This window comes from Streptopelia decaocto (genome assembly GCF_964273445.1).
Source record: "Streptopelia decaocto genome assembly, chromosome: 7".
Classification (NCBI taxonomy): Eukaryota; Metazoa; Chordata; class Aves; order Columbiformes; family Columbidae; genus Streptopelia; species Streptopelia decaocto.
Genome location: NC_138661.1, coordinates 4,269,213 through 4,290,956, shown reverse-complemented (window position 1 = coordinate 4,290,956; position 21,744 = coordinate 4,269,213). Strand labels below are relative to the sequence as shown.

General features: G+C 50.5%; 1 protein-coding gene across 6 annotated transcripts in view; it reads left to right on the top strand.

Moving 5' to 3' along the window:
- SAMD4A (sterile alpha motif domain containing 4A) overlaps nucleotides 1-21,744 on the top strand; it is a 108,810-nt gene that overhangs the window by 80,269 nt on the left and 6,797 nt on the right. For 4 of the 6 annotated variants that reach the window (XR_014184602.1, XM_082058233.1, XM_082058231.1 and 1 more), the window contains exons 4-11: nucleotides 3,296-3,559; nucleotides 9,419-9,528; nucleotides 10,155-10,241; nucleotides 13,102-13,396; nucleotides 15,616-15,701; nucleotides 17,463-17,581; nucleotides 20,053-20,254; nucleotides 20,548-20,674. Coding sequence is in view for 5 of the 6 variants with exons in the window: in XM_082058233.1 (XP_081914359.1) it covers nucleotides 3,296-3,559; nucleotides 9,419-9,528; nucleotides 10,155-10,241; nucleotides 13,102-13,396; nucleotides 15,616-15,701; nucleotides 17,463-17,581; nucleotides 20,053-20,254; nucleotides 20,548-20,674 (1,290 nt within the window). In the remaining variant the exon portion in view is untranslated. The remainder of the gene's footprint in view (nucleotides 1-3,295; nucleotides 3,560-9,418; nucleotides 9,529-10,154; nucleotides 10,242-13,101; nucleotides 13,397-15,615; nucleotides 15,702-17,462; nucleotides 17,582-20,052; nucleotides 20,255-20,547; nucleotides 20,675-21,744) is intronic. The other 2 variants (XM_082058235.1, XM_082058234.1) reach the window with 1 other exon arrangement.

The following is a 21,744-nucleotide window of genomic DNA, read 5'->3' as shown; positions in this document are numbered from 1 at the left end:
TGGGCCAGGCTCTCACCACCCTCAGGGCCAACAATTCCTCATGTCAGGCCTCAATCTCCCTCCTTTAGTTTAAACCCATCACCCCTTGTCCTATCACAACAGGCCCTGTTAAAAAGTCTGTCCCCATCTTCCTTATTGGCCCCTTTTAAGTACAGAAAGGCCCCAATAAGGTCTCCCCAGAGCTTCTCTTCTCCAGCTGAACACCCCAACTCTCTCAGCCTGTCCTCCCAGCAGAGCTGTTCCAGACTCGGATCATTTATGTGGCTCCTCTGGCCCCTCTCCAACAGGTCCCTGTCTGTCCTGTACCAGCCTGGTTAAGACCTTCCTAAATCCATCTATTTCCTCGTCAGGATACACCACAACTGTAGGAAACACAGCACTGCTCTGAAGACAATCCCGGGTCCTCACTGACATCCTTCTCGACCAGGCAACTTCTGGTTTTATAGCTATTTAATGGGAAGGGAACAAACTCCTCACCATAAGCCTTCCCCTTGCACAGTGTGGTGTTAGCGTGGTGTGCTGGTAAAAGAAAACACTTTCAGAAACAGGAACAATTTAGACATTGCAGAAATCTGCAGGTTTTTGGCCTCATCCATCAGCTGTGTGTGGTACTGGCTGCTTTTTTTTTTACAGGTGCTTAGTAAATACAAACGAACTTTGGTGTTTTTCTCTCCCCTCCTTTTATAACCCCACTACTTGCTCATTTTCATTCTGCTTCTGGTCAGCAGCGATGGCTTTGATGGTGGGTTTTCCTCCAGGTTTTAGCTGGGAATTAAACCTGGCTTAACTTTTACAGCACAGTACACCTGGCTGGGGCTTTTCCATTAAGACTCATTTATGTTAGGAAATAACATGTGGAGGAGCTGTAAGTGGTCTTGATGAACTTCTACCAATGCAAAAAAGGGGGTTAGGGAGCTTTGGTGTTTTAGGAGGAAAAGCAATGAGAATTATGAATTTCCTTCAGGTTTTGTACAGATTTAAGAAATATGATTTAAAAAAAAAAAAAACAGAAAGTTTTTTGTTTCTGTTTCATATGGGCTGAAAGGTCATTTTAACCCCTTTGCCCTCAAATTTCCCTGGAGCAGCAAATCTGCTTTTCATTTCATCTACCCAGCAATGAACCTTACAGCCGCTTGTTTTGGGAAATTAGTGTCTTTCTGCAGAATTTGCTCTCGCCCCCCAGAAAGGAGCCGTTGTTAACAGAGCGGTGCAGATGTTTTGTGAGCCATCGCCATGTGAACCCCACATCTGCACCCAGGGGGCACATTGACAATAGCAGCACCAGCTTGGGTTTGGTGCAAACGAAAAGGAAACTTCCCATAGCGCTGGATCCAGAACTTGTCCCCTGATCCCAGCAAGCGATGAGACACGGCTCAGCTGAGCAGCGCCTAAATCCAGAGAGTTTGTATTGTGGTCTGTGATCAGGAAACAACGCCCATGAAATTCAGCTCATTTCATTGAGAGTAACTGCAAGAAAACATTAAACCAGTGTTTTATATCCTAAATCCATGCATTAAAATACATTAACTGCATTAGTGGTTTAGCCAGCAGCTTAATGACTTTGTGAATTATGGAATTTGAATTTTTTTAAACCAACAGGCCCATCTTTTCATATATTTTTCATTACAGGAAAGAAAGATAGCTCATCCATCTCCGTCTTTTCCTATAAATACCATGTATTACCCCACTACCTAACAGACCCAAGAAAAAGATATATAAATCTTTGAGAAGATAAATAAAAATGAGTGAGACAGTATGGAAGAGCAGTGAAAAATTGAGACTGTTCAGGAGAAATTGTGTTTAAAAATCTGTTGTGACACTTCTACCAAAAAGTGTCAGAAAATCTATGATTTGGGGTTTTTTTTAGTACTTTAGTCTGCATAAGACAAATTCACATACTCAAAGGCAAGGAAATACTTACCCATTGTCAGGCCCTTCTCAAGAAATAACTCCCAAGTCACAGGAGGTGCTGCATCGCACTTGTCCTACTGGTGTTGAAGTTATTTATTAAAAACAAATCGAACTTGGTAGTATCAAAATTTCAGCCAGAAAATACAAACACATGGAAAAAACAAATCCAGAGCTTTCCAAATATAATTTGGAGGGGGGTTGGAGTCAGCCTCACCTCTTTGTCATGAGTATATTTTCTCCATTGCATTGGGTGTTTGTTTTTGTAGAGGGTTAAAAGGCAAGCGCTTGGAAGGGCACGTGATGGTTGACTGAGCTGGGATGCTCTTCTTGCTGGTGACAGCTCAGCTCAGCTAAGCTCAGCTAAGATCTTAGGCTGAGGGGAGACCTTCTTGCTCTCTACAACTGCCTGAAAGGAGGTTGGAACATGGAGGGTGTTGGTCTCTTCTCCCAAGGAACAAGCGACAGGCCAAGAGGAAACAGCCTCAAGTTGCACCAGGGGAAGTTCAGATTGGATCTTGGGAACAATTTCTTCCCCAAAGGGCTGTCGGACACTGGAACAGGCTGCCCAGGGCAGTGGTGGAGTCACCATCCCTGGAGGGGTTGAACAGAGATGAGGTTGGTGCCATGGTTGGGTTAATGGTTGGACTTGATGATCTTGAGGGTCTTTTCCAACCAAAATGTTTCTATGATTCTGTGCTCTTGGTGGGACTCAACCAGGCTTAGGCATTTCTATGGATGATAAATACCTCTGCGTTGACATTAGGCAGATGTGTAAATGCTCGTGCTTGAGGGCATAAGTCAAATCCTAAACCCAAAGGGAGAGACAGAGAAACTTCCCCTGGGTCTGTGTGAGGACATTCTCACCCTGGGGATTTTTATGCCTTTCCAAGAAAGATAACAGGTCTGTTTTATTTTCATGGGGCAAGTTTCATATAGTCACTTCAAAATTCCCATTACAGCTGCAATAGCAGCGGTTCCTTCCCTGCTCCAGGGATGGCGAGAGGCAGCAGCTGTGCACCCAGTACAGTCCCAGGATGTGACTCCACATGGGGAAAACTTCCAGAGCTGCTCTTTTTTTTCCCTAGATATCCAATCCACGCTACGCCTTTCCTTAAGCACCCTGACGCAGCTCGTGCAACCCCATCTCCTTGCAGGTGTTCCATCCCCTTTGCTTCCTGAGAGGCAAAGCAGAGAGCTCAGGGTAGGGTTCAGGTAGCTGTGGCCACCACGAAGCCACCAGCAAAGCACCTTGGCCAGCCACCACGCATCTTACAATTTCATTCAATTTTTGTTTCTTTTTCGGGGGACTCAGCTGCATCCCGGGCCGCGAGGGTGTGGGGAATAACCTCTTTGATTTGATTTTTATTTTTTTGTTTTTTTCCAGTTCTCTCAGGCCAGACACACCACAGCCCTTTGAAACGCTCTGTGTCCCTTACCCCACCCATGAATGTGCCAAACCAACCTCTAGGACATGGATGGATGTCTCATGAGGACTTACGAGCTAGAGGACCCCAGTGCATCCCTTCCGATCATGCCCCCCTGTCTCCACAAAGCAGTGTAGCCTCTTCGGGAAGTGGTGGGAGTGAACATTTAGAAGATCAGCCTTCTGCTCGTAACACATTCCAGGAGGAAGGGAGTGGGATGAAAGGTGAGTGAAATTCCAGACGCCTTCCCCCCCGTCCCCAACCCAGCACCCAGAGGCAGGAGGGGAAAAGCCGTTTTCCCGGCAGCGCGGGGCTTGGTTGGTGGTTTTGGGTGAGAATCCTTGTGACCAAACGGGGCCTTTTGTTGTTTCTTCCTGGCTTAGGAATTTAGGTTTAGGGGAATAAGTTGGATTTTCTTTTAAGTAGCTGCTGGTCCTGGTGTCTTACAGTTGGGTGCCGGTGGGCTGGTTTTGTCCCAAAATCCTGCAAGCTGCCAGCTTTCCAAAAAGCTGGATTTTTTCCACAGCTTGAGGCTTTTGGCTACGTGTGATTCACTTTTTTTTTCATTACGCTGAAAAATAGCTTAGCGTAAGTTTAGCAAGCTGTGTGTGATTTACCATTGCAGTGTTTGGTACCTGTCAAGTTTTGGCTTAGGATGCTTGTTTGCAGGGAGTTTATCCTGTGTATTTCAGTTTTTTTCCATTACACCTACACCTCACAGATATTTTGACAATAAAGATACATGATCCTGTTAGTAAATAAGACAGAAAGGAAACCCTATTGCTGCAGTCAAAGATGGAGAACAAACTTCAGGCTGTAGCAATATAAATAGATAAAAACTGGGCAAACACAGACTGTATATTCCTGTGAACACACAAAATGACTGAAAATGAACCCATAGCTATCAGAGACTGAGTTAATCAACTGCAATTTTCATTAATGCAAAGTAGCTCTATTGTGTAAAGACTGATGATGTATCAGAATAAGGAAACAATAATATTTTTTTAAATAGTCACAAGGTCTGATTTTATTCTAATTACAGACAAACCTAGATAATGTATAAATCTCTGTAATGTAGAACTGCCTTTGACTTGGCACTGTATGACTTTGATGTGCATGAGATAAATGCATGAAAACCCCCCTGATGGTTCCCCATGAGGTGGATGCTCAGAGCTCAGCCCCCTCCCAGGCTGGACCTTGTTCTGGGCTGGGGGCAATGGGCTGTAGATGCAATGGGAGAGTTTTCTGAGCCGGGCTTTGCTTCTCAGCCTATAAGCTCCTCAAGGCTTTCTGTGCCTGGGGATGGATCCTGCAGTCTGTCAGACAAGGGAGACCCTTTTTGGGAGCAAGTGATGCAAAGGGGTCTGTTTAACACAACATTTCTCCAGGTTTTTGCTGATGGAGACCATTGGGAGCTTGGCTCCCTGTGATCCACAGCTGCAGCTCCAGGACCTGCCTGGATAGAAACTTTCCAGTGCAAGGCAATGGATCTGCACAGCTAAATCTGCAGACCCCGAAAGTGCTATTGCCTAGGCTGTCCATGAGCAATAATCAATTAAATTAACTCCACCTATTAAGACAGCTCGTTGCTGCTGCATGCAGCCCGCCTGCAGGACATGGCCGCCCTTCCTTGGGCCTTCCCTCCCGAGCATCCTCTTTCTCTGAGGGAAGGTTTGCAAATATCTAAACCTGAGGGGGCCACAGAAATGATCCGAGGCTGGAACAGCTCTGCTGGGAGGACAGGCTGAGAAAGTTGGGGTGTTCAGCTGGAGAACAGAAGCTCCGTGGAGACCTTATTGCAGCCTTTCTGTACTTAAAAGGGGCCGATATGAAAAATGGGGACAGACTTTTTAACAGGGCCTGTTGTGATAGGACAAGGGGTGATGGTTTTAAACTAAAGGAGGGAGATTGAGGCCTGACATGAGGAATTGTTGGCCCTGAGGGTGGTGAGAGCCTGGCCCAGGTTGGCCAGAGAGGTGGTGGCTGAACCATCCCTGGAGACATCCCAGGCCAGGCTGGACGGGGCTCTGAGCAACCTGAGCTGGTGAAGATGTCCCTGCTCATGGCAGGGGGGGCACTGGGGGAGCTGGGAAGGTCCCTTCAACCCAAACTGTAAACTGTTCTATGGTTCTAAACCTGATTCCTTCCATTGCTGAGTCCTGCTGTTGGGGGTGTGTGGAACAGATGTCTACAGCCTCTGGTGTCTACAACGGTCATGTCCTCCCCCCTCCACTGTATTTTCTTCAGACTGAACCAATCCAGCGTCTTCCCAGATGTTTTTTTCTAAACTTGGGGTTATTCTTGCTTCTCTCCGCCAGGTTTTTTTCAAAAAGTCCTTCTTTTATTGAAGGTGTGTTGGACTTAGGAGCAGAGTTGAGACTTGCTTTCTGTACAGTGTTCCTGTGGCTGTGTAACTCATTGTCCTCAAATAACACACCACCGCAGGCTGTGTGCGACCCCTTGTATCCCCACAGCTTTCCTGCAAAAAAAAAAGTACTGCCCGTTCCCTGCCCTTAGTTCGTGCCGTTTCTTGTTCCTACAGAAACGCACACAACTTTGTGCATATTTATTCGGTTGCATCTTATTTCATCCAGACTGGTTGCTCGCTTTGCCAAGTCCCTTCTCTGAATTGCAGCCACATCTTCCCAAGTCCCTGCAGGCTCTTGTGGCTTCGTGTCACCCGCATCTCTGGTCAGCTTGGTCCTTCTTTAATACCCTCCAGAACATCCAGGAGGGTGGTGGGGCAACCAGACCCACAACAGACCCCCATCCGATGTGGCTTCGCAGTTCGTCTCCCCTAATGTCACCTTTTTCTCTCCTTTCCATCTATCTTCATGCTGAAGGAAAAGTGCCTTTTAGCTTTTTCACAGCTCCTGGTGTCTCTGGAGGAAGATGTAGACGCTTTGTTCCCTGCAGACTGCGTCCGTCCGTCTGTCCCTTCCCAGAGCACAGCTCGGGGCACACCAAGAGGGGGCTTTGGGTAGGGCTGGGGGGTTCAATTGTGAGTATGTCCATGGCTTGGCATGGTGTGCCATGTAGGCACTTCTGGAGATGTCCTGTGTATACATTGTCCTGTACATACATATATATATATATATATATACATATGTATATCAGGGTTGTTTACGTTCTAAATTTCTTCTACATTTCCCTGCCAGCACCCAGATATACGTGTACCGGCCGATCCCCAGCATTTAATGCCTACAGGGGACAATGTATGTGAGCAGCGTGGAAGTCCTTGCGTTGCTGCTCACATCAGACGCAGTGTTTGTGACAGCCGTGCCATGACTTTGCAATTAGCTCACGGTGATCGGTGATTAAAGAGTAGCTCCGTGGGTGGGTGACTCACTGCTCCATGGGGAGTGTTAGGAAGTTTGACTTTCTCATGACCATGAAATCACCTGAGATGACTTCACACCTCCTGGTTACATCTTCCCCATCGTAGCTCCCAAAATCAGGAGGTGGTCCAGAGAGGCTGATGCAAAGGCAAAGAAGGGATGCTCCAGCGCTCTGACTCTCTGCAGAGATTGGAGATGGGTTTTCTGAAGCGTTTATTGTCTAGGTGAAGTTGCATCTCTCTTCTGAAAGTATCCCTGTGGGCTTTGCCGTCGGCACGGATGAGCACCAAAGGCAGATGTCCCCAGGGGACATGGGATCAGGTCGACTTTTAATGTGTCGTCGCTAAAACGATGTGGTTTTGTGTTAGAATGAAATTGAGATTTGAGTCCGCCAGTCCCCACACTCCCCATCTGCGCTGGGGACAGACGGCTTTTTGCTAATAGCTTTTAATGGGTTTTCTGCTTTTGTTTTTTTTTAAGCAGATTCATTTAAGAGACCTCTGATTTTAGGACTGTTTAGGCTGTTGCTTGTCGGGACTTTGGGAAAACAGCGAAGTTCAGCCCGTCTGTGCTCGGTAACTGCTTTGCCTTTATGTTTGGTGTGGGGCTGATGGCTTTTTGTGCAGCACTTGAGGAGCTTTCCCTGCAAGACGAATCCTGACCTGTGTCAGAGGACAGAGGGTGTGAGCAAAAAGCAGCATTTTGGGGCTATTTGCAGCACCTCTGCTCAGATGTGATGGGATTTGAGGCCAGCCCAGGCAGCAGGAGACTTCTGGCTCATGTAAGAATTGCCTTAGGGGACCAAAGCAATGGTCCATCCTGCCCTTTCCCCTCCAGCGCTGAGGTTTGGGAAGAGGTGAGTGGCGATCCTTGACTTGCATCTGGCACTCAGCAGTGTGGGGCTTCGTGGGCAGAGATGACCTTTACCATGGGGTGGCCCAGCAGTGGGACCATCCTCCTCACATCATCCCATCCCTTTCCAAAGCAAGTCTGGCCTCACACTTTGTGCTCAGAGCAGCCTAGAAACCTTTGAGGTTGGCTACATTAGTGAAGTTTATTGGACGTGGCTGTGAAGGTTGTCCTCGTGGTGGCCTTGGGGATGGTGAGCAGAGCATCAGCACCCACAGCAGCCCCAGCCCAGCAGCAGAAGCACAGAGCATTTGAAAATCCCTCCCAAAAATGATGGAAGCCCATATTCCTCCCACCCACTGGTGGGCACGTTAGACATTGGAACCCAATCAGGGTGACCTTGCTGCCAGCCACCCATCCTTCCCCTCAGGCTCTCCTGCCATGGGACCTGTGGTCCACCACCCGCTCGACACGTACCCCTTTATATGGACTTGAGAAGGATCAAAGAGAGGGGAAGTGTTGTAGTTAATTTGTATTTAGCCCCAAAAGAGACATTTCCTGAACCTCCACCTGCTCTCTCCATTCTGGGTGTGGGGTTTGGGGCGGAAATGCTGTTTTTTCACTGTTAGTACACCCAACGCGGGTTGAGAGAGGTCTCTGGGGTGTCTCGTTGGTGGGGAAGGGGACAAGGACTAATGGACAATGGTGTTGCTGAGAGCAGAGCGCATGAGCTGGGTAGGCTGAGGCAGAGCTATTGTTGGCTTGTAGGTGCTAAATAAACCAGGTCCTGATTTGGCACAGCGTGTGAAGCCCTTAGGATGCAAAACAAAAGCATCATCATGTGTACGGTGGTGTGCTGCGGCACAGATATCCACAGGGACCCCAGCCTCCTTTGTGGGCCCCCAAACCTGCAAAACTCTGAGCAGGCCGGAGAGGCTCATATCCCATTGCCTTCTCCATGTGGGGACAGCCCATCATGGGATCTGGTGGTGTTTTGCGTGTTGCAGAGGAAGGATCCCCCTCCAGCTTCCTCCCTGTGAAAACACCTTCGTGTCAGGAGGATTAAAGTATTTTGGGGTGCCCATCCAGCTGCACACAAGAGGTACTACGCTGCAGATAATGACTGGGGAGGAAGAAGTCATTTCAGCTGGTGCATTTTGAGGGCTGCGGGACCATTGTTGATGGCACAAAATTTTTCCATGCTCAAAAAAAAAAAAAACCTTTTTATTTCTCTTTAAGCGACCACTTAAATTTTCAGCACTTACCATCTTCCTTTGTGCCATAAATCAGTGTCTGCTGTCTGCAAAATGGCCATTTGCTCCTCCCATGCTGAACCCCACCGTTAGCTTCAGAAAAGGGCAGTGAGGAGCTTGCCTGTGCTGTGGGGCGACGCCGACTCCCCGTGCGGTGTCCTGAGTTTGGACTGTCTGCACGTGCATGTTTGTCTCAAGGTGGCCAACCTGGCTTTTGGCCAAGCCTTCATGTTGTTTTGTTAAGTCCCCCTTGCTAGGTCTGTATCCACCAAGGTTGGTGGGACCCTTTGTCCTGGCTGCAGCAAGCGCTGGGACAAGCTGGAATGGTTTTATCTTTGGTGTAACGCTGGTTTGAGCAATAGAGGTTGGATCAGAGAGGCTTCCTGGGTTAATTCATGGTGCCTCAGCTGCACCCAACCTCTGAGGATGTGTCCTCATCCAAGGGCTGGTTCCTCCTACCACCCATATCCATAGCACTATGTCCTCCAAAGGGTCTGTGAAGTTCAGCAAGGTGTCTGAAGCAACGGTGGGGTGGTGGATGGCACCTAATCAACTCCTTGTGTTGCCGTGGATGTTCTCGCGTGTGGTTAAGCGGTGTCATGAACTAAACAGGAGCTTTCATCTCTTTACCTTTGTGCTGCAGATGTCCCAGCTTGGCTGAAGAGCCTCCGGCTGCACAAATATGCTGCCCTCTTCTCGCAGATGACGTACGAGGAGATGATGGCCCTCACCGAATGCCAGCTCGAGGCACAAGTATGTCCCGCATCGGTCATAAAGGGATCAGCCGCAGTCCCAACTTTTGGTAGATGAGACACCTCCGACACCTCTTTCTAGGTCTTCAGGTGGAAGGTGTTTTGCCTGCAGGTGGTTGGGAAACAAACAGAGGAAGGAAAATTGGGTCTTGGGAAGTGAAAAAAACCACGTTGTACCTGAAAAAGGCCTTGTCCCGGATTTCTTACTGGAGTCCCAGCATCAAAGTCCCATCACTGGGAGCTGCGCTTGGATTTTTCTCCAGCTGTGATTAAGTTCGGGAGTTTCAGAGGCTGCAGGTCCCAACTGCTTTAAAGTCGCGGGGGGGTTGGTGGCCGAGTGCCTTGTTGACCTTTTAAAAAGTCCCCTCTTCCACGTTTATCTCTGCATTATCCGCAGGGCGAAGAGGCCTGCTCAGCACATTTGCTTTCACTGTTTGAGATGTGTCAGGGAGGGACAGATTATCTTCGGCAAGTCTCTAAGTGGCTTTTCGTACCCCCTTCTGATCCCTGCACTCAGATATTTGATTAATTTATATCAGCACTGCTCATTTAGGGAGGATTTGGGCTGAGCCAGTTGTCCTGTGGAAGTGTTAACACCGGGTTTTGTGCTGTTTTTCTTCTTTGCAGAACGTTACCAAAGGCGCAAGACACAAAATAGTCATCAGTATCCAAAAGCTAAAAGAGAGACAAAACCTACTCAAATCTTTAGAAAGGGTAAGTAATAGCAACCACTTTTGTGTTTCAAGAAACCAGGACTTAATTCTGGGGTGAAGAAGTCTTCGGTTACACATGTTGTTGGGATCTTTTGCAGAGAAATCTGTTGTTGGCTTTGCCATGTCTGAGTGGCGCCTCAAGCACGTCTGTACCAGATGCAGGTTGTATTTGGGGCTGTATTTTGCAAAGCGGGTCCTAATCCATCTCCAGCACTCAGGCAGCTGGTTAAACCCTGAGGCACTGGGACAAGTCCTGGCCAGCTCCATGGTGCTCAGGATCACCTGAACTTGGGGTGCTGGAGGGCACCAGCCCAGTGACACCAGTAGGAAGGTGGTTCCCCATCCTCTGAACCAAGGTGCAGGATCAGCTCCAGCCACAGCAGCCACCGTGGTCCGCTCTGCTACTGGAGATATCCTGAAATAAATGGGATATCCGGGTGTCTGTCAGGTCAAGGGCCATTGTGCTTTTCCGGAGCATCATCTGGGCAATCTGTCCCTGAATAAAAAGCCAAATACCCATGGCAGTGTCTGAATAACAGCTTGAATTTCCAAGGAGAACAAATAGAAACTTTTTGTCCCTTCAATAAAAGCTTAAACTCTGCAGAAATGGCTGTCAGAGAAGCAGCAGCACCACAGACTGGCTGGGAGCAGCTCACCCAACCTCTCGCTATTTATTATCGCAATATTATATTATATTTAATTGCACTGTCTTCAAACAACAACTTGTAGAGCCTCCCACTAGGGGCTTTTAAATACTCATGTGGTGTGTTGCTATTTATTGGTGTTTTCGTTACCTCACTGCTTCACTATTTATTTATAACATGGGATTGTACTCGGAGCAAGGCAGGAGCTAATAAAGCCATATTTACCTCCGTATATTAATAATAACTATTAAATCCAAGAGACAGCCCACTGGATTGAGCTGGCCTCGGCAATGTGTTTTCCAGGCGATTGCTCGGCTTCTTCCCCCGCTTCTCCGCCGGGGTTTTGAAATATGGTATTGATTGACTGGGGTGGTGCGGGAGCTTAAGCCCAGCTCAGCTGACACAACCAGCCACGCACGCCGTAAAATAAGGGAGAGAGGTGGCAGGGGCTGCTTTTGAGCACTCATGGGTTGAATTTGGGCTGTGGGACCACGTCTTGCTTTGCTGGGGCTCAGAGCTGCCCGTGAGCTGCTTTACTTGGGAGGAGACGTTTCTGCTTTTTCCGGGCTTCCCATCCAATTTTTTTTTTTCATTTGCTAAACAAGAGCATATGTAGGACTTGATTTTTTTGGGGCAGTGTCTGGCTGTTCAAACATCGCTGCTTTCTTGGAAAGAGCTGCTCCACCCCTCTCTGTTGGTTAGCAGAGCAGGATTTTTTTCCCCACAAATAGTGCCCAGCAGACTGATGCCAGGTCTTCGAGAGAAGTGCAGCTAAGGCATCCAAGAACGAGCTGGGGGGTGCAGCAGGAATTAGGCTGAGCCACCATGTCAGGGCTTTGGCTGGCTCGCTCCCAGCCTGTGCACCCACTTTGTGTCTCTCCCCTTGGCGCAGCCAGGACTCACCCCAAAAGCTGCCCCTTCCCAAGCAGCGTCCCATGAGCCAGACCCTGCAGGAGCCTGCGATGAGCTGTTCTGGTCCAGGCTGCATTAAAACCAAAGTGCAATTATTTGCCATCAGATTTTCAATGTATGAGAAGGATCTGACCGTGGAAGGGGATGATCCACACTCGTAACTAAGAGCGAGGCTGGGGCTGTACCCAAATCCTCTCCCTCCCAGGTGGACCTCTGAATATTTTTGCTACATGGATATGTTTTATAGATGTATGTCTATATATATAAGGATATCAGTGATAGAGCAAGAGGAAATGGCCTCACGTTGCACCAGGGGAAGTTTAGATTGGATATTTGGAACAATTTCTTCCCCAAAGGGCTGTCGGGCATTGGAACAGGCTGCCCAGGGCAGTGCTGGAGTCACCATCCCTGGAGGGGTTGAACAGGCACATAAATGAGGTTCTGAGAGACATGGGGTAGTGCCAGGGGTGGGTTACGGTTGGACTCAATGAACGTCCAACCAAAATGGTTCTATGATTCTGTAAGTTCAGCTGCAGCTTCATGGTCTCCCATTCTACGTCCAACCACAACCTGCTCTGCTCCTCTCCTTTCCTCTCTGCATCCACCCTTCCAGTCTGTCCCAGTGTGGACGGGCATGTCCCCACTTTGCTGCTGCAGGGTGTGTTCCTGCATCCCAGTGTGGTCCTGGGCTTTCAGTCGATGGTGGCAGGGGATAAGGATGCTGTCCCAGGCTCTTTGGGGCAGGGCTGTTAATGGAGAGCCAAGCTTCAAGGCAGTGCTGGGAGCTGGACACAAGTCCATATTAAAACACAGAACTGAAAATAAATAGGGCTGAAATATCACAATTATGGGATTGCAGGGGAAGGAGCAAGATACCCCTGGTCTGGGCAGGCTCAGTCACTCTCATGGGGTTCCCATCTTCCTGGTGCAAATTTGGAAATGCTGAATCACAGAATCACAGGATGTTAGGGATTGGAAGGGACCTCAAAAGATCATCTGATTCATCATGAAGCTGCATTATTGCTGGTTTTGGGTCCCGGTGCTTGACGGGGCAAAATTATCTCTGGGGATTGAGGTCTGAAGACATCCATGGATAATGAGGCACAGTCCCTGCAGCAGCTCCATGCTCCAAATTCACCCTGTGCTCTTGGTGAATGAAACGTGGGTGTTGAATATGGAGCCCTGTGGGGTCCTGGGGCAGGAGCGAGGCCATCGGCTTTGCTGGGGATTTTCGGGGGGAATCTGGTTCACAGGTGATGTCCTGTTGTCCCTGCAGAGACAAACTCTCTCCGCTTGAATCCACAGGACATTCTGGAAGGTGGCAACTTGCGCGTCCCACTGCAGGAACTACACCAAATGATCCTCACCCCCATCAAAGCCTACTCTTCCCAAAACTCCAGCACGGAGGAGCACAGCCGGGACGCGGATTCGCATCACCCCTCCTCCCTGATCGGCTCCGACAGCCAAGGCTCCGACTGCAAGGACTCTGCCGCGGGGGGGATGCAGCAGCACCATTTACCGGGATGCGAGGGGGAGTCGGGGGGGGGCCCTTTGCCCGAAGGTGACCTGCCCGGCCAGTTCACCAGAGTGATGGGGAAAGGTGAGCGACTGTCACTTCTTCTTGGTGTCCCTGCTAGGGAAAGCTGCTTCAGGGCACGGTGCCCTTCCCTGGGGTGCTGCAAGCCACACGCATAGATCATAGATCAGTTTGGGTTGGAAAGGACCTTCCAAGCTCATCCAGTGCCACCCCTGCCATGAGCAGGGACATCTTCACCAGCTCAGGTTGCTCAGAGCCCCGTCCAGCCTGGCCTGGGATGTCTCCAGGGATGGTTCAGCCACCACCTCTCTGGCCAACCTGGGCCAGGCTCTCACCACCCTCAGGGCCAACAATTTCTTCCTCATGTCCAGCCTGAATCTCCCTCCTTTAGTTTAAAACCATCACCCCTTGTCCCATCACAATAGGCCCTGCTAAAAAGTCCATCCCCATCTTTCTCATAGACCCCTTTTTTTAGGCTGCAGTAAGGTCTCCCCAGAGTGTGAGTGGGGAGATGGGCAGTGATTTTGGGGGAGAAGCAGTGATGGACGGGCTGCCTTGCCCCAGGTTAGGGACAGGTAGCATCCTCTCCTTTCCCATTCAGAGCCCTGGGGACATCCTGCCAGTCCACAGGTGTTTTCAGCAGCATCCCTCGAGCTTGCTGTGGCAGTGGTGCATGGGCTGGACATGAGCCATCCTGAGTGTAAATCACCTGAGTCCAAGCCCCTTTTTAAGACCCAGTTTAGATGCAGGACATTTAAAATGCTCAGGTGCCATTCCATGCCTGGTGCAGGGTGCATGGCCTTGCATCAGGATTAACATACTGGGAGGTGCACAGGAGTGATGTGAGGTAGGGACCAACATCCTGTGCCATATACAGGGCTCTTCTAGTAAATTTGTATGAGTTTGGATGTGTCCCAACAGTTGTCAGTGGCACTGAAGGTGTCGGTGCTGGCCCCGTGGAGGGACATCTGCCTGGTGAAGAGGGAGGGGAGTCTTGTCTGCAGGGTTTGCACAGGAGACCAGGAGCAGAAAGAAACTCATTGGGATGCCACAAAGAATCACAGAATCACAGGGTGGTTGGGGTTGAAGGGACCTCTGGAGATCCCCCAGTCCGACCCCCCTGCTCACGCAGGGTCACAGAGCAGATCACACAGGTGGGTCCAGGGGGTTTGAATGTCTCAGAGAAGGAGACTGCACACCCGCTCTGGGCAGCCTGGGCCAGGCTCTGGCACCTCCCAGCAAACAAGTTTCTCCTCATGTTCAGACGGACCCTCCTGTGTTTCAGTCTGTGCCCGTTGCCCCTCACCCTGGCGCTGGGCACCACTGAACAGAGTCTGGTCCATCCTCTGACACCCACCCTGAGATATTGATCCCATTGATCAGATCCCTCTCAGCTTCTCTTCTCCAGCTGAACAGCCCCAGCTCTCCCAGTGTCTCCTCATCACAAAGATGCTCCAGACCCCTCAGCATCTTTGTGTCCCTCCCATGGACTCTCCCCAGTAATTCCTTGTCCTTCTTAAACTGGGGAGCCCAGAACTGGACACACAACTCCAGATGTGGCCTCACCAGGGCGGAGTAGAGGGAGATATCAGTCCTGTCGCAATTTCAGCCTGTTTTTGCAAAAAATAGATGTGTTGTTTTCTATATAAAATTTTGGTGCAGAATTTCTCACCAGCTAATGGAGTGCATGCACAGACAAACGTGGGTTTCTGGCCCCATTTCCAACCCGCTGATGAATTCGGCCCATGACAAACGCCTCCGTCACGCACAGAGCTGTACGTACAGCACAAACCTTGCCAGGACGAGGTGTCCTGGACCGCGAGGCATCCATGGCCAGGGGTTACGACAGGAGACAATAATTTCTTTGTGAAATCATTTCCACTTGCTTTTATGGCACCAATTCCAAAAGAGGTTAAAATCCATCAGAAAAGGTGGGAATCCATTTGCAGCAGGTTTTGGCCATAGGAGCAGGAGCTCGAGCCAGCGGTGCCTTTGGTGTATTGTAATTAGGAAAAGAGAATAATCCTATGCCCCTGATTTGCTCAGGTCTAATTTTGGTGAGTCCAGCAATGTTCTCTGGATTTACACCAGTGTAACAGAGAACAAAATCTGGCCCTAAATATAGGACGGCACAGCAGGAATTGGGGAAGGGTGTTTTTTTTCTCACTGATGAAAAGAACTGCCCATGGGAGAAGGGAAATGGGATGTCCAAGGCCTCTGTTGGACCCCCCAGACATCAACCCAGTGCCCCCATGCCCATTTCTCTTTCTTTTGTTTTTCAGTATGCACACAACTTCTAGTTTCCCGACCCGATGAAGAGAATATAAGTTCCTATTTACAGCTCATAGACAAATGTCTAATCCATGAGGTGAGTCGTGATGGATCATCTGAAACTGTTGTTCTCATCACTTAGAAACTGTTTCCAAAGTGTCTGTTTATGTCAACCTTTTGGTTTCTAACACAAATATTTTTGGGGGGTATTAATAGTAATTCCGACAGAACAGGGCTGGAACCGGGCGGTAGCTCCAAAGTGGTGGATGGAAATGTTGCTTTCCCTAGCGCTTGCTTAACTGCCAAGACCCGGAGCTGGGAAATTCATCTGGCTTGTGATGGTCTGGTCGGCAGCTGGATGACAGGAAAAGTCCCGGGGTGAGCGTGCAGACAGCCCCGGCGATCCCTTGGCATTGCTGCCTCCTGTTTGCAGCACGTGGTCCTGGGATTTTTGCAACGGGGGCATCCGTTTCTGCTCCCGGTGATGGTTCGGGATGGCCGAGGCTGTGCCACAGGGCTCCTGGCCGGTGACAAGGAGGGGTGGCCGGTGTCCCCGGTGTCCCACAGCGTTTTGTGCCTGTGCCGGCTGCACCTGGAAGAACAAGCTGCTTCTCATCGCCTGCCCATATGGCAGCGGTCAGGAGGAGATTGCACACCCTCTCGCAGGAGCTGCAGGCTTTAAATGTCTCCCAGTTATTTGTTTATTAAAAAATACGCTGTCAAAGCATAGAGAAATCTCCAGAGAGGGCTGGTGGCTGGAAACCCCAGAATGTGGTGCAGGATGTGTGGGAGAGGAGAGGAGCCGCTCGCAGCCCCTTTCCTTGCAGCTGAAGGCGGTTCCTGAGCTGTTTGTGCAAAGGTTTGATCCGTGTGTCTCTGCAGTGCAGAGCACAGGGGATCTCAAACCGAGGTGAAATAGCTGGATACCAGCCAAGGGAGGAGCGAGGATGGTGGGAGCAGATGCCCGGGGCTGGAGAGCAGAGCCAGGAGGACACAGAGCTGCCGAGGGGCTCGTTTTCCGGGAGCGCCTGGGACAGACGTGGTGACACCGCGTCACCCCAGCCTGTGTCCCCAGCCACCGTCTGCACCAGCTCTGCTGTAATCAGCATCAGGAAAGAACGTCCCCTCTGCAGGGGGTTCACAGCAATCAAGTCAGGCACTAATTAGCCTCCAAATTGTCCTCAAGAGACCTCCGCTCCCCTCCACCAGTGACACAGAGACATGGGGTGTCTAAAGTTAGTGGTGGTGGGCACATGGGTGTCCCCGTAACCCACCCCGCCTGCCTGGAGGTCTGAGGTGTTTTGGGAAGACATCTGTCCCCTCTATGGGTGACCTTCACTGGGAGCCTGGGTGGGTGACCCCGGGTGACATCCCATGAAAACTGTGGATGCCAGGAACAGACTCGAGCTCTGCCCAGCGCCAGGAGGGACGACAGGACATGGGATGCCACGGAGCAGCTCTGCTTTCCAAATCCCAGCATTTTCCAAGCCTGGTGGCGCTTTCTAGAGCCACATCCGGGTGACAGGTGTCACCACAGAGCAGGGACCAGCCATCGAACCCCACGGGGAGCTACACTCACATCCCCGCAGCAAGCAGGGAACTGGGGCTCCAAGGGGCAGCAGGGAAGCTTTTGGGGAGCCCCGCTCTGCCTGGGGGGTCACAGCCTCAGGGACAAAGTTGGGCCATCACCCTGGGACACAGGGGACGCTGCCAGAGCAATTTCTCCACCTGGGATTAATAAATCCTTGAGCAAGACCAGAGTTTCCCTCTGGACTTACTCTTCACATGCACACTCATATACACATCCCTGCTCGCTTCGCCCAGTAAAATATTCATGTTTCCTTTTTTTTGGGGGCAGGCGTTTACAGATATCCAGAAGAAGCGGCTGCTGTCATGGAAACAGCAGGTGCAGAAACTCTTTCGGTCTTTCCCTCGGAAATCCCTCCTGGAGCTGTCAGGCTATCGGCAGCAGAGGAGGTACGCGGGATTTCGGGAGGGGAGGGATGGATGCAGCAGCTGGAGGGGGAGCGGCAAGAGCATCTTGAGTGGGACCGATGTCTCCCAACAGGGAGGGATGGATCCTGCCAGGTTCAGAGCTGTGTTTTGGGCAGGATCATGGTTGGAAAAGGTTTGGCCATGAAATCTCAGCCGTTGCGTGTGTGGTCGGAGTTGTCCCCACCGATTCCCACCGCGTCTCCCCTGGCTCTGGACCCAGCGCTTCCCAGCTGTGCAGTGTATCCCCAGCACTGGGCAGCCAGCTCTGCCCTTTGCTAATTACATCAGCACTGGAGATTGACCAAAAAGCTGTCAACTGGCAAAAAAATAAGGCCTGAAGCCTGCAGAGGGTGCAGAGGATGCAGGAGGGCTGTGGTCAGAAAACCTGGGGGGATGTGTTGTGAACACCGTGTTTGGTCACTTCTGAAGTAACACTGGATTTTGAGGGATCCTAGAAAGCGTTTGGGTTACGGCAAGAACAGATATTTTTAGATTCAGTTTTAGCAACAGCGTCAGCCTTTTGTTTTGTTCCGCTAAGGCTGTTCTATTGCAGCCTTGTGCAAGTTCTTTTTTTTTTCTCAAAAAGAAAGCGGTTTGGTGGTAACTGGGAGCATTAGGTGGTAACTGGGAGACTTGAGAGGTAACTGGGAGCATTGGGACAGCTGGGGTGTGAGTTCAGAAGGAGCATATGCAGAGCCAGCGTTCCCCAGTGCCATGAAATGAAATATTTTGGGATGGAGACAAACAAGCAGTTTCAATGCTCATGGCAGGTTCAGAAGCAGAACAGACAAGAGCAGAGGTTTTTGATGGACCCATTTGCTCCTGGCCAGCACGGGAGCAGCAGTTTGGCTGCTCATCCAGGTCTGAAACGATCCCAATCCCTTTCCGGGGTCACCCGGGACGCTCCCATGTTTCGCTGCTGCTTTTGGGTGGTTTGCATTTTCTTCTGCTCCTGGGAAACTGCGGGTGCGAAGGAGCACGTGGCCTTTTCTGCTTTTCTCTTGGGGACTTAATGGCAAGAGCATTTTTTTGGACGAGGTTTAAAGAAACCCCGTCATGCTTCTGCCTAATAAATTAATCCAGTTTTGGGATCCCAGCGTGTTAATGTTGTCTGAAGCACGTTTGCAGCCACCCGCCCAAGCGGGATTGATGAAGGCTGGGAGGAAGATGAGCAGAAGTGTCTGGGAGGGTGATGAAGTGCTGGAGAAGGGCAGGGGGGACAGGGAGCATAAAAGGAACTGCAGCGGTGGATTTGCAGAGTGCTCGTGCCCTTAAAACCCTCTGCTTTTAAGTGGAAAAATCCACATGGGGAGGGATGGCAGCGTGTGTGGCCGTGCCCAAGGAGGAGGAAAGATGGTTTTGTGTCCTGAGATGGGTGTCTCAGGACGTTTGTGGCCACACGGTCTCAGGTCCGGATGGTTTTGCTCTGAGCACAGGGAGGTGGGTGAAGGTTTGTGGTGCTGAGATCACAGAATCACAGAATCGACGGGGTTGGAAAAGACCTCAGAGATCATGGAGTCCAACCCTTGAGATGGAAACAGGTGCAGAGTCTGTCCCTGTCTGCATGAACGTGCCTTTCGCTCAGCCCCTCTCTAGGGAATCTTGGACTTGTTTGTTAGGTCGTTTTAACCTGGTTTTACCAAACTTGAGAAATCTCAGAGAGGACCAAGTTCATAAAATGAACCTTCTGGAAGGGAAGAAGGTCCAACCCTTCAAGCATCCCCAGTAAAAAAAATCCAACATCGCGAGCTGAACCTTTAGCAGACACTAGAGAATGCACACAGGAGAGATCTCTTTTGTTCATCTCAAAGGCATGATGAGTTTAAGTTAACACCCAAGAGATCAGATGTCACTAGCTCACCCAGGAATTACCTCTGTTATTTTAGTTTGCATTAAGAACAGATCCATTTTACAGGAGTAAAATAAATTTTTAAAAAAATAATGTGAATCTGAGAACTGCAGAAGGGCAGGAAGGTGACTGGTAGATGGGAAGAATGGCAGGGAAGTTGCTGTGATGTGCCCGAACCTCCTTCCGACCGCACATGTGGGATGGAGGGACATCAGCAGTGGGCTGGAAGGGTTGGGGCAGGAGCAGAGCTTCTGGGGAACCCATGGGCTTGGGGTCTGGGACATAGAATCATAGAATTACAGAATCATCTAGTTGGAAGAGACCCTCAAGATCATCGAGTCCAACCGTTAACCCACCCCTGGCACTAACCCGTGTCCCTGAGAACCTCATCTCTGCGTCTCTTCAACCTCCCCAGGGATGGTGACTCCACCACTGCCCTGGGCAGCCTGTTCCAATGCCCGACAGCCCCTTCTCTGGGGAAGAAATTGTTCCCAAGATCCAACCTCAACCTCCTCTGGTGCAACTAGGGGTGGCGAGCATCAGTACGTGCCATTGGGGTGGTGACCATCAGTCCGTCTCACCTCGGTGTTTTCTCTCTCTGCAGCCGAGGCTTTGGCCAGTCCAACTCCTTACCGACCGCCGGATCAGCCGGGGCAGGACTGGGACGGCGAAACCCCCGCCAGTTCCAGCTCCCGTCCCGCAACCTCCCCACGGCCCGGCTGGGGCTGCTGGGTCCCAGTGGGCTGCTGGGCACCCCCCAGCGCAGCCCGGCCGCCAGCCCCGCCATCCTCAAGCAAGGCAGACAGGTTGGTTGGCATTCACCATCTCTCCAGCTTTTCCATCCCTATAAGCTTCCTTAGCTTTTTCTCCCTTTTTTTTTCTCCCTTCCCCCCTTCCCCTTTTGTTTTTGTTTTATTCTTTAGTTCAAGTCAAGCAAGTGAGAGGAATTTATTCCATGCATCTGGGTGCGGAAAAAGGACCGGCAGGACGGGGGCAAACCAGGAGGTGGAGAGGGGAGGGATGAGCCCAAGATATTATAAAATCACGGCACGGAAGCCTGTTTGACATCCCTGTATGTTTTCTTGTTTCCTTCCCGCAGAACCTCTGGTTTGCCAACCCTGGGGGCAGCAACAGCATGCCCAGCCGGAGCCACAGCTCGGTGCAAAGGACGCGCTCGCTGCCGGTCCACACCTCCCCGCAGACCATGCTGATGTTTCAGCAGCCAGGTAGGAAGCAGATATTGGATTTTCGCTTATCTGCAGCCCAGTATGACCAAAGGAGGCTGTGTGAAAGGAGCCACACTCCTGCACCCTGTTAGCCACGCTTGCAGCAGCGGCTGTCACAGCCTGAGCCGGGTGTCTGAGACACTGCTTGGGTTACTGGGATGATTGAACCGGAGACATCACTGAAGGGATTTTTGACCTGATAATACAAGGGGCAATGGGTTCAAGCTGGAACATAGGAGGTTCCACTTAAATATGAGAAGAAACTTCTTTACTTTGAGGGCGCCAGAGCCTGGCCCAGGCTGCTCAGGGGGGTTGTGGAGTCTCCTTCTCTGAGACATTCAAACCTGCCTGGACCCACCTGTGTGATCTGCTCTGGTGACCCTGCGTGAGCAGGGGGGTGGACTGGATGATCTCCAGAGGTCCCTTCCAATCCAAACCATTCTGTGATTCTGTGATATAACATCTTGGCCCTATATATAACAGTGCCAACACCGTTCTAGCTTGCTTGTGGGTTTCGTGTCAGGTGGGGAAGGCAGTAGCTCTTCTATCACCTTTCTTGCTCCTGGCGTGGAGGGGCTGCCCTCTTGCACTTGAGGGAAATTCATTTCACAATGCACGTGAAAGGAAATGTTGCCATGTCGGTGTTTCCTCCCAAAAAAGCAAAAATATGGTCACATAGATAGGAGCATTTTCTGATTCGGAGCAGTTCCTGCTGAACCTGACCCCAAACCTGGAGCATCCGTCCCATGAGGACATTCATGTTTTTTTCTCTGTGTATCCCTTCATAGAATCACAGAACGGTTTGGGTTGAAGGGACCTTCCCAGCTCCCCCAGTGCCCCCCCTGCCATGAGCAGGGACATCTTCACCAGCTCAGGTTGCTCAGAGCCCCGTCCAGCCTGGCCTGGGATGTCTCCAGGGATGGTTCAGCCACCACCTCTCTGGCCAACCTGGGCCAGGCTCTCACCACCCTCAGGGCCAACAATTTCTTCCTCCTGTCCAGCCTGAATCTCCCTCCTTTAGTTTAAAACCATCACCCCTTGTCCTATCACAACAGGCCCTTATAAAAAGT